Below are 20467 nucleotides of genomic sequence, written 5' to 3'. Positions count from 1 at the left end.
GGATTGCAAGGGAAGGACAGAAGAACAAAAAAGAAGAACACTAACCCAACCAACCAGCAAGAAGAAGAAAAGGAAGAGCAGCAGTGCCACTAAGTGGACAAGACCTAAATATTTGCTGACATGTTTACAGCAGGATATTTCCTTTTAATGGCTATATAACTCATAGCATTTCATCATTGGAATCTTCATTGTAAAAATTTTTTATAATTATTTAATAATGTTTTTAGAAGTAGTCTCTACTGAATTACTTTGTTACTGAAATTTCCTGTATATTTATTATAGAAGACTGATTTCTTCAGGTGTTGAACTGATGTGTGCTGCATTACCTATCATGTCATAGGAAAGGCATTTTTTTAAACACAAAAACTGCTGAAACTTGTCAGAATTCCACCATGCATGAGGTCTCCATGCAGTTCTTGAACCCACCTTGGCAGTTGCGTGCATTGGGTGCCAGCCTGTACCCAGTGGAAGGACAAGTACATTGAAAGCTCCCAGGAATATTAACGCATCGAAAGGAACAGATATGTCCTCCAGTGGGCAAAGCACATTCATCAATATCTGCAAGAAAAAAAAAACCACCACTAATTTTCTATGTGCTCATGACATTCAGCCCAGTGCACATGGACAGCAATCCTGCTATGAGCTTCAAATACAATTTGATGATTCTAATTTCTGGGCAAAGAAGAAGATGATCAGATAGTGTGGCTCTAGCCAACAACATCTAAATAGCAAAGATTTTCAGGAATAAATGGAACTCTGAAGAAAATGAAAAGCTATATGAGAGCCCAAGAGACAAAGTAATGGATGAGAGCAAGCACTTTACAGTGACATGTATTGTAGTGTTTTATAGAAGGGAGGGAGAGGAATAGTTTTATCCTTGTTTTCACTAAAGGAAATCACCATTAGGTGTTCTGCCCAAGGTTTCACTGTTTAATAAGTCTTGGAGACCTAAGTCCAAGCTCAGGATCTTGTCCACAAGGTCATACCCACATCTTCCTTGTATTTGAGAACACGTTAGTTCAGAACCAGCCACAAAAAGAAGATACATAAAATATTATCTAGTAATATCATGTATTACATATGTAACACATAAATATGCTCATATCTCTACTTGCTGAACACTAGAAATTTTGGTAGCTCCCCAGGAAAAAGACAAATTTCTGTCAAATTACAAAAGTGTGCCAAGCTAATCAGTGTCAACAGCAAAAATGTCACCACACATACAAAGAGATGCCTCTAGAAAAGGGAATGGGCAGGAGACCTTCATTAAGTACAGTTAGAAAATAAAGAAAATACCGAAGAGATTCAAATGTTAAAATGAAAAAATTACATGGAATTGCTCATGTTTGTTCCAGCAACAATAAGAAATGGCCACCCACCCTCTCCCTGCAGCACAGAGCTCACCTTCACACGAAATGCCATCGATGTCACTGAGCTGGAAGCCCCGGCGGCAGTAGCACTGGTAGGAGCCGTACACATTGGCACACTCCTGACTACAGGGGTTGCTCTCACACTCATTCAAATCTGAAATGCAAAGTTATACACCTGAACCCCAAATTTCTTGCAATATTCATCACTCCTAGTACTGGAATGAGACAAAATTCAGGAAGGTTTTTTTTTTTAATTAAAAAAGGATGGCACATGTCACTGAGTAACCTGGAAATAGGGGACTCAGTGTGTTACTCCTAACAGGCAGTATAGGTTTATTTGCACTGTGCTATAATTTCCTCCTGAGACTGGGAGGGAATCTTTAGGCCAACACTTACATTTTTGTGCCTGGATATCAGCAAGGATGGTTTTGAAGGTTTTGAACTTGATTCAGTTGAATGACCCTTCAAAGTGCAGCAAAAGCAGACCCACACACCGCTGCATCACAGAATCACAAAACCATTCAGGCTGGAAAATATCTCCAAGACCATCAAGTTCAGCCTGTGACTGAGCCTCATCTTGTCACCCAGACTGAGTGCCACATCCAGGCATTCCTCAGACACCTTCAGGAGGGGGACTCCACCACCTCCCTGAGAAGGCCCTTCCAATGTCTCACTACCCTTTCAGGGAAGAAATTCTTCCTGATGTCCAACCTGAGCCTTCCCTGGTGTAGCTTGAGGCTGTGTCATCTTGTCCTGCCAAATGATGCAGTCTAAGGGTGATATATTCAAGCTGTGGGCTATAGTGGCCCTCGACTAAGCACAGCAGCATTCATATAACCAGAGAGACTGCACTGTGATGATTTGTCATGCCATTCCAGTGCATGAAAGGTAAAATAAAAAAACAGCTAAAAGAGCAATGAGCTGTGTCACTACAGGACATAAAATAACATGACACGGACAAGCAGCTCTTCCAAGGCAAAAAGAGAGTTTTTAATTTCTGACACCAACATTTATAGATTTCCAGAACTGACAGTGGATTGGAGGGTGTCAGTGCCACCTCTCCACTGGCACAAACCAATAGTCCATCAAATTTCTCCTCCTCCATAAAAGAATGCAAACCAATAAGTTATTTACATAAAGTGTGTGAGAAAGTTCGTTACAAGATTGTGAACATCAGAAGGCTTAGAAAAACTTAAAAACTCAGGGTGACAGGCCTGTTTCTCACACTCCATAACCAGAGCACTGACAGATGTACCTTCACAGGATCTGCCATCAGCTGAAAGTTTGAAGCCCATGGTACAAGTGCAGTAGTAGGAACCAGGAGTATTCTCACACTTGTGAGCACAGAGGCGGCCTGGGTAGCGCCTGCATTCATTGATATCTGCAATGACAAACACACAGAGAGCTCTGTGGATGGGCTGCCTCACTGCAATACCAGTCTGGACAAGAATGTGGTTATAAAAGTTTGATGGTTATTTTCCAGATCCAAATTTCATACTAAAGAGAGAAGAAGCCCTCGAAATGCTCATTTAGAAGCACGCCAGAGTATAATTGGATTAGATCTATAAAGGAGAAAGTTGCTTTGATATTCCAAAGGAATCTTTTGCTGTAGGTGCTTATAAAAATAACACAGAAAACAATTACACACACTCTCAAAACCTTACCTTTTAACAGGATAGCAGATAACATGTTGACAATACTAATACAGCTTCCTTTGAAGTATCAGCAATTCTTTAATATGGTTTTAGAGTCAGCCAAATAATATAGCAGTCAATTTTACATTCTGATGACAGAGGCTATGCACAGAGCAGTGACATTCTTTACACAGGATCATTTGTAAGTGCTGTGGCTGCAGGTATTTAGGTTGATGGTGCAACTTACCAATGCAGGTCCTACTGATGACATCAAAGCTATAGCCAGCTTTGCACTCGCAGCGATAATTGCCTGGGGCATTGATACAGATGTGCCCTTCCCCACAGGGCTGGTTGGAGGATGAGCACTCATCCACATCTACAACAAAAAGTGATTTTAAGTACACTTCTAACTATGCAGATTGACATAAGAGTCAACATGTTAACATATTTTTTGTCCTCTGGTGGTTATAAAGAGTTTTGGAACAGAAAACAAGATGTCATCATGCTCTCAGCTTTTACAAGATCAGAGTCCAAACTATTCATACCAAAGCAAATCCAAACTATTCCTACCAAAGCAGGTTAGCTCTAAGGTGTCCTTAATGTTGATGGACTTGGGGTGAAAACACTGAGGTAATCAGACAATTCCTCTCTGGAGAAATTCAGGTGCAAAATTGCATTATTGTGCATACTCCTATTTGTGGATCAGATTTTCATCTAGTCTAAGACGTTTGAGATCCAGAGTCATCAGCAGTGCTTTGATAAGCCACTCACAGAAACTGAAAACACATACAGAAATCCCTGTCTTTGCAAAAACCACCTCAGTTAAAAGCCAGCCAAAGGCATCTGTATCTTTCAGTGTCACTTGAATGGCTTCTGTGGGGCATTAAGTTGACCTCGTGTTATCTCTCTGTACTAAGGAGATTTGGGACCACACAGCATTGTTCCACTGATGCAGTCACAACCAATGACATTTATGGGAGCTGATAATCATTACTCCTCAAAATGTAGAATTTCCTGAGTTTTATGAAGGGCAGAGGGTGGATGCTTGTCATTCTTCACTTGCTGGGACTGCCATGAGGGAAAGAACAGATCAAGAACTGACTATGGGAATGATACAAACCTGGACAAAGCACAAGAAACTGGTAAACATAAATTATTTCTGTGAGTTATTGCCTTAGAACTGCTTTTTCTTCCCAGCTGCCACTCACCTACACATCTTGTTCCATCTTCATTGAGATGGTAACCTCGGCCACAGCTGGGTGAGATTCTCTGGCAGGTGAAGGAGCCATCAGTGTTAATACAGATCTGTCCAGCTGGGCACGGCATGTTGGTACTCAGGCATTCGTTGATATCTACAAGAGCACAAGTCAGTGTAACTCTTCCCAGTCTCAAGAGGTTTAAGGTAAGATGCTCTCATTATTTAACCCTTCAGAGAAAAGTTCTGCCTATGGGAGAAGACAACTGTTCAGGACATTTAGCTCCACTGATACAAAGCTTCCAGAGTGAAGTCTGGGGAGGTATAAAAGCCATAGATACCACTGAAAAGCAGTGGAAATTTGGTATAGAACTTGTTTTTGTTTCAAAGCCTTTAAAAGTCTCTCCTAAATATACAAAGCACTGATCAACAGTTCAGTTCACCAGCTTAACCAGCTCTGCTTCAGTCTGTGTGTTCTGATGGAGTTCTTAGTTTCTACATGATGATCAGAGCCACAAATCCAACAACAAAATCCCCTCAGCTCCACATAGAGCAGCATTTTATTCCCAGTGTGTAAAGTTAGGCTGTGAAACTGCCTAAATGTTTTGAGCAAATGCATTTTACAGGCCGTAACTATTGCTGCTGCAAATTGATGTGGCTTTACTGATGTCCATGACAGCAAGTTAATCAAAAGCTGCCACGGACCTGGCACTACCTGTGGCAGGCATGTGCTTTCAAAGGGCTTGCTGTGCACAGGCACTGGCCCCCCTCGTTTTAGAGGCTGCAGTTTTGTTTTCAGTCTGTTTCCAGTGTCAGATTTCAACTCTACAGGAGAACAAGGGGCTGGTAATGACTGCAACTTGGCAGCTGCTGCTGCTCGGCCAGTTCCACAAGTCCAAGGCTTGCTGTGCCAATGGGGGAATTAAAAGTTGAGTTGAGACTTGAAAATAATACTCAAGGGAATAACTGATAGATTTGTAGGCCACATTAGACAAATCCATATAAAGTCTGCTGGAAACCAGTAATTTTAATGCATTTATATGAAGGCTGTAATTCTGGTTTTGGGGAGTCTTGGAAACAAGGCATTGGCTTGACAAGATTGTCATCAGTCTTTAAAGTAAAACTCCTCTCCACAGTATGTTATAATTGTCCTATCTTCTCATGCACAATAAGATGGGCCATAATGTGGGACAGGTCTGGAAAGACCTACATGCCTGTAAAACCAAGCAGAATAACAACAAAAGGTGTTCCAGAGGATGCTGTAATTACAGCTTTCTACACAAACCTTCGGCTAAAACCTTTTGGATAGAGTTAGATAAAATATATGACAATTTTTTACACATTTTGTTTCAGATAAAACACCCAAACACTTAAGCAGCTAACCACCTTAGGTAATGCAATCTCATTAATTAATAATAGTGATCTAGTATTTAAATGTTTTATTTCAATGGCTTTCATCTGTCACTCTTACCTGTGGGATCAAGGAAAGAGCAGTGCATACACAGATGAAGAACAGCTCGAGCAGTTCAGAACCCACCCAGCAGAAGTACAACTTTTCTCCCAGCAGCACCTGAGCATTCCCCAAGACAAGAGCAAGCCTTACCAATACAGTTGCCCAGTGCATCTTGTATAAACCCACTCATGCACTGCAGCTTGGGGCGGCAGCGGAAAGATCCTGGAGTATTCTGACAGATAAAATCGGGGGGGCAGTTATGAGTACCAGTCTCACACTCGTCAATATCTGGTACGTCACAAAAAGAAATTGTTAGCAGGAATTAGAAGGGTTCCTTCATTGCATTTAAAACATAAAGACATAATTAAAATCATCACATAGATTAATCCTCAGCATACCTTCCTGAGATTCTGTGATCCAGGATGAATCTGACTACCTCAAAAAATATCTCAGTAAAACCAGGCAGGTTAAGATTTTTTTACAATTTCATTATTATTATTATATAGGGGGTGTCTGCATGTTATGCTTTACAAGTTTAGTTCTCACAACTAAATGATTCAAAACTATTCTAGAGTACCTAAAGCATCACATTCAGCACTGCTCAGCCTTGATTCAGCAGTGGGCTTAGATTTGAAGTCAGAAAGATTTAATTACCCAAGTGCAATTTTAATTTTAGCTTTAGATCCAATGCAGATATTGTTCATAAGTGAATTAATTGGCCTTGATTCCCATCCATATTAAGGCTTGCAACATCCCTGCATTATCATGCTTTAAAATGCACATAAATATGACTTCTGCCTACTTTAATATTCTACTCCAGTTCAGAATAAACAATGAATATTTCTGAATAAATTAATGTTCGCGTAAAGCAGATAAAGGAGACAACAGCAAATGAGGCTTCACTCAGGAATGTAGTCCTGTCCACATAAAGCAATTAATTTAATGTTTGCCAACTGGCAATGGGATGAAATCTCCTAAAGCTATCAAAACACAGAAACTCTCCAGCAAAAGGGTACCTCAGCTTTCTCATTCATGCAGTTGACACAACAGAAGCCCAAGAGTTTTGTGGAACTTAAAAAATCAGTGTGGAGACCATTTGAAGTTTAGTTTGGGTTAATACTGAACTGGGTTTAGCAAGGTTCTACATGTAGCACAGCTCAGTCATGTTACTTGGCATTTAAAAACCATACATGACTATTTTTATCACTTTACATAGCATTAATAATTAACATTATTAACATATCTTACCCAGATAATAACTTTCTAACATTAGTTGCAGGTATAATTTACTATCTGTACTTCTTTTTTTCCAACAGAGAAATCTGTTAACACTTGCCAGTAAGCTATTTGTTGGCCTAAATCTGATGTCATTCAAACCAAGGGGAGTGTTTCTTCAAAGGGCTTTCAAAGTTACACCATGATACTTTCAAAAATATTGTATGATGTTCTGCAGGTTTGGCATTGGAGTTTGTTCATCAGCTTTTTTTCAATCTATTTATTATTCATCACTGATCAGTTCCTACAGTAAAACCTTACCCAAAATTTTGGTTGAGTTAATTTACTCAGTGGAATGAAATTAGTTTATTTATAAAGCAGTCTAAGCTTAGGGGGAACAGACATGGTGAAAACCAATTCCCCATCAACTGGAGTTTGCTGCTAATTTAAATCTCTGTAAAGGCAGCACACCAGGAGAAGTTACCAATGCACATAAGAGCATTCTTTAAGCTAGATGCAACTTGAAACAAGTAACTTTTTTAGTAAGGACTGTTACCTTTGTGTTCAAACACAGCTAGTCAAGAACAGTGGTTTTAACCCCTTTACATTTTTAAATCCCTAGGAATGCTGTGATTAAGAAATTAATCCCTTTGTAACCTCCTAAGGATAAAAGCTTGCTTTCTTTTTCTAAAGATGCATCTACCCTCATATTTTCAAACTGAATCACCTGGTTGCTCCACTTGCCACACTTTTTTTCACACTCCAGCATGTGCAAACTTGATTCATTCAGGTGCAGCCAAACCATCAGATATGCTCCATGAGCAGGACTTAGGCACTCCTCTCACAAATGAGCAATCAATCCCACAGACAGACTGGAGCTAGCCAGAAATGATCTCCAGGGCATTGTGTATAGTGTGAGTTCTGGGCCTTGGTAATCACCTGGCTTAGTCCCCAGACCAGCTCCTAACATACAACACAAACTGCCAGTGTGAAATGCAGTTGTTTCTCCTGGAAATCTTTGCAGCAGCCCCCAGCTGCATGATCTGTTTTTTTGCAAGGTGACAGGTGGGAAAACTGCTGTCCTTGAAGTGGGTGTGCCTCAGTTCCATGTGTATTTACCAAAGGCCAAAGAGCATGACATGATGAAGTGCTCAGTTTTTAACTTGAGGCTGGAAGATCCCAGTTTCTCTGCACAGGACATACCTTTGCAGCGACTGTCATCTGTCAGCTCGTAGCCGGTGCCGCAGCTCGTGTCCCGCTGGCAGCGGAAGGATCCCAAAGTATTGACACAGGTCTGTCCAATCCCACAGTTGTGTGTCCCAGTGATACATTCATTAATATCTACAACAGGCAGAATTATTTAAAAATAAACAAGAGAGAGCAAATAAGAAGCACGACATCCCTGGGAAGAGGCAGGTCGAAGGCTCGCTGTGGGCACACCTCCAACCAGGCGTTCCTCTGAGCATCTGAATTCAAAGGTGTGGATTTGGCCTCACATTCACATCCTGCTACACAGCTGTCACCAGGGCACGAGCCAGCAAAGACATCTGCACCCTGCTGGTACCAGTTGTGGCTGATACACTGTACTTCAGAAGAGGAAGTTTAACTGAGTGAGAGCAAAGACTCAACATCACCTGACTGAGTCTAATAGTCGATGATGTCCCTGGATATGTCTGAAGTTGTTACAGCCAGGATGTGCAAACATGGTCTGCTGGTGGAGTTGGCAGTGTTTGGTTTCTGTTGGACTCTAAGATCTTTAGGGTCTTTTCTAACCTCAGTAATTTCATGGTCAGATTACAGTGACTTTATGAACGAGGTAAACTTTCAGAAATCCTCACCTTGCTCTGCATCCCACCAACTTATGGTTGAGGGACTTTCTGAGCCAAGCTGACTTTCTACTTCACAGCTACTCATAGACATTTCCTTTGTGAATTTCTTTTTCATTTTAACTTCAAATGCATAAGAAAATCAGACATTAATGTGTATTAAATGTAAAAGCTCTTCCTTTTTACATGCCCAACTAGGTTAGTGCTATTCTCACCAATCATCAATATTTTATATTCTGAAATTTGTGTCTGAGGTACTTAAGATTACATTTCCAGTCACTGACAGAAAAAGACACTCTTCATCTGGAACACTTGTCATCCTTGAATAGCTATGCAGGATGGGCAAGGTGAGCTATGCCCTGGAAGGGCTCATATCCCTCAGCAACAAGGTTCTGAGCTAGTGAGCCCAGGCTCCAAATGTCACATTGCACGTGCCTGAGGTCAAATGCAACCTCTATCCACGCCCATTCCATTTGATGCCACAGATCAGAATATGCTGACTTGGAAGGCACCCACAGGGATCACTGAGTCCAGCTCCTGGCCCTGCACAGACACCCCAACAATCCCTTCCTGTGCCTGAGAGCCTTGGCCAAGCCCTCCTGGAGCTCTGGCAGCCTTGGGGCTGTGACCATTCCCTGGGGAGCCTGGGCAGTGCCTGACCACACTCAGGGGTGCAGGAAGAACCAGTTCTTCTTCTGGGAGAAACTAACAATCCTTCCTTGACAGTTGCCATGCCACTCATGGAGTCCAGAACATTAATCCTTTCTGTCAGTCGTGTCCTTAACAAGCTAAAGAATCCTACTCTATTTATTTTGTCTGCCTTATCAATAACAATACGATTTTACAAGAGAATAGGTATTCTGTGTTGGTTTTATTCACAACAACAAATTCAAACTCAACACTCTGCCTCTTCTCCATTCTAAATTCTCCACCTTTTCCACTGACCCTCTCTTAACTTCATCTTCCCACAATCCTCATTTCAACACTCCATTCAAATCAACTTTTTATGACTTCATCTCTTTCCCCAGCTGACATAAGCATGTTCTGGTCTCTTCTCTCTGGGTATTTCTGTATCTATTCTTGCTCTTTTAAAACAAGAATGTTTATAATCAAAACAATGGCTTTATCTTTTTTACCTTCACAGGTGATACCATCTGGTTGAAGCTGATAGCCAACAAAGCAGGAGCAGACGTAACTGGATCCTGTGTCTCTGCACTGCTGAGAGCAGGGACCACCACCTAATGAATATGTTAAAGGCCTCATGTAAATAAGAGGTTCTTCACTGGAACTGAAACAAACCATTAATTTACAGGATACTTGAGTTATTTAGAAAATAAGTTAATATACATATAAAAAAGAAAGAAAGGGCTAAGCACTGAAAGCTCTAAAAGTTAATAAAAGGATTATCCTGACAAACAGAAAGAGAATGCTACAGAGAATTTACACAAAATTTGGCTCATCATTAAGAAAACCTTTTCTGACCTTGTTAAAATAGAAATTAATATTAAAAATGTTTCATATTCTAAAAATAGAGAAAAGGTTATATGCTTCCAACAACAAATATTTGCTGTAAGGCTGCAGATATTGTAAGTACAAACAGAACCCATGTCCTCTTTTTTAGAATGGCTGGACAGGCATTAAACAAAAGGTGTGAGATAGGCACAATCCATGTGAGCAACTGCAGCTATAATACATTATAAATAAGTTTTAAAGTACAACAATTTCTAATGAGGACAAGGCCATTAATGCATCCCTGAAAATTAGGTGGAACCATAGTTTTGTAGATGAGATCAACAGCCTCTGCTCTCTGCATCTCTGCTAATACTGTGAGCTCCATCCTGACACAGTAAAACCTGTAGTGGGAGTGTTAGAAGAACAGAATTCATTTCTCCATATTACATGAAAGTGCTCCAAAACAAATTGCTGGAAGTTCCACTTCCTAGGAAATTTAAGTTTGCCCTGTTAAAGTTCAGGAAATTACAAGTACTTTTGGCATGCCAAGTTTATCAAAAAATATACTGTAGACAGAACCACCAATTGGCAATTAGCAACACCAATCCATCTCCTGCAGGCAGCTGATTAACTGAGAAATACAACAACTGATTACATGAAGAAATAATGCTAGGAAAATATGTAACACATATTTCTATGTCATCTCCTCTAACTGGCAACTGGAGACAAGGAGGAGAGGCACTGTTGACTCTGGTTCACTAATGACCTGGTAGATACTCCCACTCTCTCCAGAGTGGTACAGCTGTAGAACATGGAGCACAGTAAATAATTTTTTCAGCTGGAATATAAGCCTATTAAATTGACTTTATCCTAAATACATTTCTGAGTTCTGAAATGCTGGCAGAAAACAATGAATCACTGCTGGTTTAGGTTGAGAGACATGTAAATCATATGTGACAAGCAATAAATCAGAATACTTAGCAGAGCAATATTCCAAGTGCACATTTCCAAGGAGGCAGAGCAGCATGACTAATCAGAACAACAGCCACTTTTGTCTTCCTTTTTTTCAGGTGATGCATCTCAAACATAAACAAGTTTAATTTCCTATTCAAACACCATGAGAAGAATAAAAGATGCACATATTTAATATAGGATCACCATATTCTGAAGAATCCAAAGTACTCCACAGGTTCAAGGGTGCCACTTCTGAGGTATTACCCACTAGAGGTTAAATAGAAATTAAATGTTTTGTCTTCAGTTGGATAAGATGGACTGCACTGGGAGAGACAATGCCTCCCTTGTATTTGGGCTCTGTTTAGGCATCACATAATGGCCCATTACTCCTTGGAAAGCTGTTCCTCATGGGTTTTTTTACCCATAACTATCCTAGGCAAAGGGCTCTGGCTAGATCTAATTTGGCTTCACTTTATTAAAAGCCATCACAAAGAGCTGGCTAGCAGGACTAGTCACCTGACTCACCTCTGCAGCCATCATGCAGATAAGGATCTTCTTGGTCCAGTTCCTCCTTTGAAATTTCAACTAAAAAGAGGAGAGATAGGCATTAGAGGAGAAAGCACTTTTCTTCTCAAGGTAAAACTCTGTGTGCTTGGAACTCTCACTGGGGTTTTGGACAAACCAGAACAAAATTAAAAAGCAAAATTTACATATTTTACAGCTATTTCTTACTTAAATTTGACATTCAAATGCTCATGGCCATGGGGCATTTTCCATCTGACTGATTCAATATGAAAGTCACACTGTGATCATAGATTACATATGGACTGATATTTTCAAACACAGGTTCTTAATGTCAGGCTTTTAACCAGAGCTTAACCTCATTTTCATAAGGCATGTTGTTGGGGCATGCTTGGCTTCCACTGACTTTATAGTAGCTTGGGGTACTCAGAGATTTCATGAGAATCAGATTAACCTCAGTTATTTATTTAGACTTCATTTCAAAAAGAACTCCACACCTAAGTTTTTGGGCACATACTTAGGGCATTCTTCCAAATATACTTATATACTTCTACTTTTTATATATATATACATATATGTATATATATATGTATGTATGTATGTATGTATACACGTAAATATATATATATATATATATATATATATATATATATATATACACACACACACACACTTAATATACTTATTGAAGAGTTCTGATCTGTGGTACTCCTGCCCCATGTACATATGTCCATATTCCAAGAGTCCCTTCTCTCCACATGAGGACATACAAGGGCCAAACACATCCTGAACCCACTGCATCCCCAAAGAACCAGCTAATGGACTTTCTCCAATCCCACAGCTTTGAACACAGGGCCAAAGGCAGGTGGGTAGTGTGCAAAAACCCAATCCCAAAATACTCTGCTCATTGAATAGGAAACTTAGGCTTGTTTCAGTCACTGTGCATGAGCTCATTGCACCAGCAGTCACTTACAAGCAAGTGATGCATAGAGGATGTGAAAGCAGTGTTTGTGCAATGGCACAAGGCTGGGCTGGTTGACAGCATCCTCAAGCCATAGGGGCACATTTCAGTTATGCAGAGCTGATGGAATCAGTTTGCTCAAGTCTGGCTGGATTTGGTACAGGCCTCAGGGGACACAACACCAGAGATCACAAAATTAATCAGGTTGGAAAAGACCTCCAATTCCATCAAGTCCAACCTGTAGACAACACTTTATGTGACCTGGAGAGGCAGCTTGCCTTACTCCTGCAGCAGAATGCCCTTCATGCACTGCTGTGGCACAACAAACACCAGGTTCTAGTCCAAACACCTCCCTTGCAAAATGAAGCCTCATCTCCCTTTCACAACGAACCAAAGTGTCTATTTGCTGTTTGCTCTGCCTTTCTACAGGCATTTTTTTATTGTCAATAGTGTTATTTGATTATGTTCAAACACCTGCTTGTCTCAGCTGAATGATGAGAACACTGTCCTGCCCTGCTCGTGGGCACAGCCCCAGCTTTGCAAAGCACAGTGGCTCTTATGTGTGCCACAATAACCACACTAATGGTTGCTGTGTGTGTCACTTGCCCACAAAGGCAAGCAGGGAAATACTCTGCATGCTCACAGTTCTCATAATGGCATATTTCTCATGCCAAACAGGTACATTGAGCATGCACATTTCTGGTATTAGCAGAGATGTCTGAGTATGAGGGATCTACGAGTTCAGTCACCTCAGCCAGTGCTCATGGACAAGGGCAATTCCCCTCCTGAGACAAGGGCACACACAGAGAAACTGTCCAAAAGGGCTTTTCCAGATGTCACTTCTTAAGGGGGACATTGAGACAAGCCAGGCTTGAAAGACCTGGAACAACTGTGACAATGTGCTGACTCAAGAAGATCAGTGCAAGCTTTTGTGATGGGGCTTGTGTTTAAATAATGGATTGGGATGATCCCCAAAAACCTGTGGCTTGTGATCTGCCAGCCAGATGGTGTGTTTTCAGTGCTCAGCAGCCCATGAGGGAGGCAACACCACAGAGCACAACTTGTCTGAAGTTTCAGGTCTGTCTAAGTGAAAAAGGGGGAAAAAACCCAAATAAATGAAAGTCTATAAGGGTCAGTCTGTACCCATTCATCCTCTTCAGCTCTGTGGACCAGGTATGGAGAAGGTGTCAGGAGCTGCTGCCATCCAGGTACCCCTCTTTTTTGGTAATACCAAAAGAAACTTTTTCCACACTTCCTGGAGATCTTAGTTGTCCTAGGCAGCCCAGGCACTTCAAATGCCCCTGGTTTCTGGGCATTTACCTCTCACATAATGGCAACATTTTCCTTCTGCTGAGCTGGCAAAGGCCCTCTAGGTTTTCAACACAATTCCAAGAATTGTTTGTGGATTTTCATTTTATTTAAGTATTTGTCAGTGGGCAAAATGCCATTAAAATTAATAGCTTATATTCAGCTTCCAAGGTAAGATCATTAATTGCCAAAATAAGCTCCTGTACATTTAAGTTCTGACATCAGAAACAAAGTGACCTCTTTCTGCCTCTTTTCAGCAACAGCTGTTCCAGCTGTTACTAGCCAAAAAAAAAATGAGCTCCAAAACAGGCATCATTAAATTACATCATTAGATGAGATGTCAAATTAGAGAAATTCCAACAGAAATAATTTAAAGTGAAAACACTCCTTGTACCCTGTATCATTTTGTGTCTCACTCTTTTAAGTATGCAATAAAATACCTGGCTCTTTTTTAGGAGCATAATCACTGATGGACAGATCAATGTCTTCTTGACCTTTCCCACAGCAAGTTCTGAAGACAATTCCACACTGATATCCTATCTTCGGGTTGGGCTCACAACTCTGCCCTTGAACTTGGGCAGCCTTTCCCAGCAAACAACAGTAACAGCATGTCTGTTAAAAAGAAAATGAAAATATTAACTAAGTCAAAGCAATCTGAGCTTTGACAATGATGTCAGTAGTTATCTCACCTTGGCATTGATGGAAAATGTTCTACCAACTCTTCAAGAACAGCACAGAAGCAAGGACAGGACAAGTTAATCCTCTGGAGGCTTCCTTTATTTGAAATTGAGAAGAGGCTGCTGATTTATTCAGTTTTCTGCCTTGCTGTCAGAAAGCAGCAAAAGTGTTTGGTTCTCTGGAACTGGTGTCTGCCAGTTGCTACTGCCACATGAAAGCAGATTTAAGCTTTTTTTTTATTAGTTTTTTAGTCTCCTAGACTCTATTTTGCTTGAAGAAATTTGCCTGCACCATTACATAGAACAGGTGGAACATAAAGTAACCAAACTTTCAACTAAATTTCTGTAGTTTAGTGCTTTAAGCAGCACACTTGCTAAAAAAAGGGCAACCATGAAATGCTTTGCATTACTTTGAGATGTCTATCCCTGCCTATATTCTATGTTTTCCCCTGTAAGGAATTATGTGTTTCTCTCCCTGTACTGAACTGAAAGGCACTTTTAAAACTTAGAGCAGCAGGAAGTCAAGTTAGTAACACATCCTGAAGAATGTAAGTATTCCATTTTGTATGATGCCATTAAATACACAACAGAAACTTTTCTGTGCTGCAGACTGCTGCAGGGCTGGAACTCCTCTCTCCTGGCCTCATCTCCTGGGGTGTTGTTTTCATGCCCTCCCAGTCTCTAGGATGCATTTTTTCCCTAATTTACTCCTGTTTAGTGAGATGGTTCCTATTACCCATTTTTTTTACTAGTTCCTCCAACTACTTCCATCAGTGGCAGATGCTCCAGTTTCATCCTATTATGTCTGAGATAATTCCATCTTTCCTGGCTTTTTTGGATGACTTTAGAAATAAACCCTTGATGACTGAAACATTTCACATTATTTATTCTAACATATCAAGCAATTTCCTGATGCATCCTTCTCAAAGTTCTTAAATGTATGATGATAATTTTGTTAATTTTCAATTTTCCCAATTAGAAGACAAAAAAATGAAAGTGAGCTAAAGATTCATTACTTAACTTAAACCTGCATATTTTTGATAACCAAATCTTATTTAAGTTATTGAAGAGGCTGATGCCTTGACAAAATCTGACATTGTATAATTCTGGTACACTCACTGGTTTCTGCTGGAAGTCTCCGTCCACTTCTTTATCTTGTCACAGTATGTTCATATTGGGAGTTACAGAGTTTCTCTCGAGTTTTTTTGAAGAGTGATCATTATTTTGCCCTTCTTTGAACTGTCAAACAAGCCTTAGGTTTCTTATTTCTTCCAGGTTGAGCCACCACTTGAAAAGCCTGTCTCCAGCTCATGTGAAACTTCAAGCACAGAACAGCTAAATCTTACAATATCTGTAGGACACTGCATCTTCAATTAACATAATTGTGTGCCCTGAACCATTTGTTCCAAACCATATTTATTCTAACTGTGCATGATGCATCTTGATATAGCATCTTGATAATAATTTATGTTTCTATACCTCAGCCAAAATGATCCAGAGATGGAAAGTACCAAGTGTTTTCTTAACTGGTGTGTTGGTTTTGCACAGCCTGGTTTTTGGTAGTGGGGAGGCACAGAGGTGGCTCCTGTGAGAAGCTGCTGGAAGCTTCCCCCATGTCTGGTAGAGCCAATCCCTGATGGCTCTGAAGATGGACACACCACTGGCCAAGGCTGGGCCAATTAGAGATGATGGTAACACCTCTGTGATAACATATTTGAGAAGAAACTCAAAACAAAGATAGGGGGGCAGTTTGAATTCCAGACAGAGAAGAGGAGGAGGTGAGAACATGTGAAGGAAACAACCTGGAGACACCGAGGTCAGTGGAGAAGGAGGGGCAGGAGGTGCCCCAGGGGCCAGAGCCAAGATTCCTCTGCAGGCTGTAGTGAGAGCATGGTGAAACAGCTGAGCCCCTGCAGCCCATGGGGGTCCACAGGGGATGCCGAGATCCACCCACAGCCCTAGGGATCCATGGGGGATGCAGAGATCCACCCACAGCATGGAACTACCACCAGCAGGATCCTGGTATCATTAATCTCAACGTTCCCTTTTTCACACCAATTTTCCTGGCTGTTGGCCTGATCTGAAAGCCTTTGATCCTTTAGTCAGGAGTGCAGTCTAACCTTCATATTGACTGAGTTATTGAGGTGTTTGCAGCCATTTTCCAAAGGCTGCCAGTTGCCCTGGAAGCAAGTTGTGATGACCATTTATTTATTTGCTAGAACCATCACTGCTTTCATGGATGGTACAAACTAACAGTCAAGTTTTTATTCTACCCTTTCACTGCCTGTAGGCCTCTGCTTCTTAAGTCACCCCAATAATAATATCAAACTTTCCCCCCTATGGAATTAGCAAAATCCTATGCAGCTTCCAAGCCATGCCTTGCTCCTCATGTTTGAATAGACAGCTGTGTCCTACCTGAATTCCTATGAGCCCTTGACTGCCTTCTCACAGAAAGGAATAAAGGAGTAAAGTTACATGTGAGAAATGTGAAGATATAATTTTTTGTGTGATTAGGAAGCATCTGAAGTTCCTTAGATTAATGAGGTCTTTTGATTATGTAAGGTTTACAATAGTTTCACAGTATTTCTTATTATTTATGTTCCCATTGAAGTCACCAGTTTTGGTGTGAATCCTGTAGTAACTCTGCTTTTGGTGTCTGTCCACAAGAGGTCTCTCCCTTGCTGAAATCCATGAGATGCTAACCAAAAAATCCATGAATAACTCAGAGGAATTTTCCAGAACTCTGAAAAAGCTAATCAAAAATTAAAACTATTTTCAACAGTCCAAAGCAATAAAATTTTTGTGCTCACCTATTATACACAACCAAAGTATTCTCAACAAGACTTTGAGATAAGGACAGATCTCAACCTTTGAAAATTACCTACGCCAAATTTTGGGGAAAATGTTCAAGTACCTTAAAGGTAGTCAAACTTCTAGAAGCTGCACTCCTTTCTGCAGGGCTGTTGTGGTACAAACTTCCAGAAAATAATTTCTACATCCTGTGTAGCAGCATCACACCTGGAAATTGATTGCTTTCTTTTGATGAAGATTTTGAAGATGAATCATTCATTTTGCATCTCTTTTTCTTCCAAGGCTAGAAAAACTATGCTTCCAAACAATCAGAGGAGAAAATTCTGCCCATCATTTCCTATGCCTATTGCCTTTTTGTGTAAAAGGTAAGGCAAAGGTTTTTGAGATACGGTCTTTTTATCTTCTTTCCAATCCCAAGCTTTGCATTCAAATGAAAGATATGCTGCCTCATTTGCTGCAAAGGGCTGCAATTAATCCTACAAACTGAATTACTAAATCATTCTTTCTGCTTCCTTAAAGGAGACAAAGAAGATCCAAAAGACATGACCTAAGAATAAAAAAAATTCACCAGCTTAGGCAAAATGAGATTCAAGTTTGTTTACCACAGCAAGGCACAACTTCCAGACATTGCATGTCTCAAGGTGATCAAATTCAAAATGTATTCAACAGTGGAAATGATGAATTCTTCACTGATATTAGATGATAAGTCACCTATGTCCCCCATGGATCAGTGTGGGAGCTCAGCACATCACTCCTGATGTCCAGAGCTACCGAGAGAACCCTTGGGGGGCTCGGGAGTCCTGGAATGTTGCCAAAAGCACTTGGTGGCTTGATTTTGATCCATCTAGAGATGTGCCACCGATGTATGAAGAAATGGAACCTGCGAGAATCACTCGAGTGTAAATAGTGAAGGGAAGATATTATTATAGGGTGAATCACAAATTTTGGGGTTTCGGTACAGGGGGGTTGTAGAGACAAGATGGAGGAATCAGGGTGTGCCACCAGGCTTTTCCTTCTTCTTCCTGTCTTCCATCTTCTGGGGTGGTGTTGGCACTTGTGGATTGGTCTGGGATGAGGGTGTACTTAGTGACGAAGAGGATAGGTATTGGGGACAAAAGGTAAACATGATATACGTAGTTTTTGTTATAAAAGATGTGGCCGCCTTAGGGGTGGGCAGAGTGCCTTTGGCTGCCGTGCTGGTCAGATCCTTCAGGCAGGGAAAAGGACTTTTTAGATAAGAGATAATAAACAAAACTGAAGACCGAAAAAACCTAGCGTCCAGTCTCATCCTTTGAAGCCCAGCGTGCAAGAACCATCCTGAGCGTGTCTGGGGGCAGAGACAGACAGCCAACCCCAGAGATCAGAGATTACCTTCAAAGATGCCCCCACCTCTGTGAAGTGAAGTGTAGGATGCTCCTGGTAGGAAGTGGAAGGGCAGAATGTGACTCCCCAAGATTCACTGACTCAGACTATGTTTATAGCAGGAAATTAAACAGGGACAGAATGTGGGCTCAGGGCATTACCCCACAATCACCTGTAATTTTTAACTATCAGCAAGCTCTCATGACAACTAACACTGCATCAGACAAGGCTGCAGTGTGTCCTGAGGCCAGCACAGCCCTCTGCACTGTGTGTTGCAGGGGAAGGACAGCAGCTCCGTGACAGCTGTGCTGAGCCCTTTCTTCTCAGAGCCAGAGGTCAAGGCCCAGTCCAATTTGTTTAATAATAAAACTGTCACTATCAAAATCTGCCATCTTTAAACACCATTAAGTCTCCTTCCTCATGCTGACAGGGAAACATCAGGCACCTGGTGGGTCAGTGGGTTTCCTTGCACAGCTGCATTCTGGTTTAGAGTTGTCCCAAGGCATGTGCTGCAAAAATCCTGACCTTGGTAACAAGCACTTGGATCTGCAGAGTCCTCACCACCAGTCCTTGGTCATCTGCTCAGAGCCCTTCAAAATATTGGACATAGAGGGTGAAATATTATTTTGTTCTGCACTCAGGTTGAGGGGATGTGCTTCCCAGTAGTAGAGGCTGTACACAGGAATTCCTGTGTGCCAAGACCTGGACATCATCAACAAGGGATGCACAAGGTAATCCCACAAGTGCAGACAGACTCAGGAGAACCCAACAGTGTCAGCCTCATTAGCTTGTGTTACCTTTCTGCTGCTCCCAGGGAGAACCTGGATTACTTCCCAGCCCTAGAATCAGTGACATCCCACTGACAGGAGCAGATCAAGCCAGCATTTTCTAGAATATGAAGCTTGTCAGTCAGACACTGTCTGCCATCCTCTGTATAGGTTTTTTTTTATTTTAACTGAAGGAACCATTCAGCATTTTGAAGCAGTGGGAAGAACTAGACTCATTCTCATCTGTTCTCATCACCATGGAAGGAAATCCATAACAAGACCAAAGCTGTTCATGACTGGTTCATGGTCAAGGTCATGATCTTACTGGTGGAACTTTCTTCCAAAAACACCCTGAAGAAAGGTATAACTATGCTCCCTTCCAGGCATGAGAGACAAAGACAGTAATAAAGGTGGAGGACAGGGCACAGATTAATTGCAGATGCCAACAAAAGGCATTTTTATTCGGATATCAAATGCTGGTGTCACAGGCTTACAGATCTCTCCATCCAGCTGTAAATCAAAGTCATGTTCACTTAGAACATTTACACAAGCTGGAATTATAAGTACTCTGAGAGGAATTAACTTCATTCCTACCCCTTTGGACCACCAATATTGAAAACCAGTGAGTCTGACCAGTGACCTTAGGCTACAATGCTTTAGTGAAAGCTGAAGTCTGAAATCTGTCTGTTTCTCACCATCTGTCACTACAGCACTGATGTCTTCTTTTCATGCAAAAGGAGTTTCCTGAGCAATTACCCATTCAAGATTTTCCACCTTTTGGCATTGTCCCCTCTGCCTCAGCTAAAATGCAATGTGACAGTCTGCTTTGCTGAACAGGGCTCCACTTCTCAAAGGGAAGGACAATGAAAACAACCTTAACAGACACATGAGGTGCTGGTGGTAAAAAACTGTTCATGTGCAGCAAACCAAGTCAAATAACCTTCAGGGCCAACCCTGAAT

At 41.2% G+C, this 20467-nt stretch overlaps 1 protein-coding gene across 3 annotated transcripts in view; it reads right to left on the bottom strand.

The window, feature by feature from the left end:
- The window catches only part of FBLN1 (fibulin 1), a 79016-nt gene that overhangs the window by 36481 nt on the left and 22068 nt on the right, over window positions 1-20467 (bottom strand). For all 3 annotated transcript variants that reach the window (XM_059845743.1, XM_059845741.1, XM_059845742.1), the window contains exons 4-13: window positions 14331-14502; window positions 11625-11684; window positions 9830-9931; window positions 8071-8208; window positions 5803-5940; window positions 4213-4356; window positions 3252-3380; window positions 2626-2751; window positions 1405-1524; window positions 427-558 (exon numbers count right to left, since the gene is read on the bottom strand). In XM_059845743.1, coding sequence (XP_059701726.1) covers window positions 427-558; window positions 1405-1524; window positions 2626-2751; window positions 3252-3380; window positions 4213-4356; window positions 5803-5940; window positions 8071-8208; window positions 9830-9931; window positions 11625-11684; window positions 14331-14502 — 1261 coding nt within the window. The remainder of the gene's footprint in view (window positions 1-426; window positions 559-1404; window positions 1525-2625; window positions 2752-3251; window positions 3381-4212; window positions 4357-5802; window positions 5941-8070; window positions 8209-9829; window positions 9932-11624; window positions 11685-14330; window positions 14503-20467) is intronic.

Source organism: Haemorhous mexicanus, chromosome 5, assembly GCF_027477595.1.
Source record: "Haemorhous mexicanus isolate bHaeMex1 chromosome 5, bHaeMex1.pri, whole genome shotgun sequence".
NCBI lineage: Eukaryota > Metazoa > Chordata > Aves > Passeriformes > Fringillidae > Haemorhous > Haemorhous mexicanus.
Note: the sequence above shows the minus strand (reverse complement) of the source record. Positions and strands in the feature narration are given on the sequence as shown.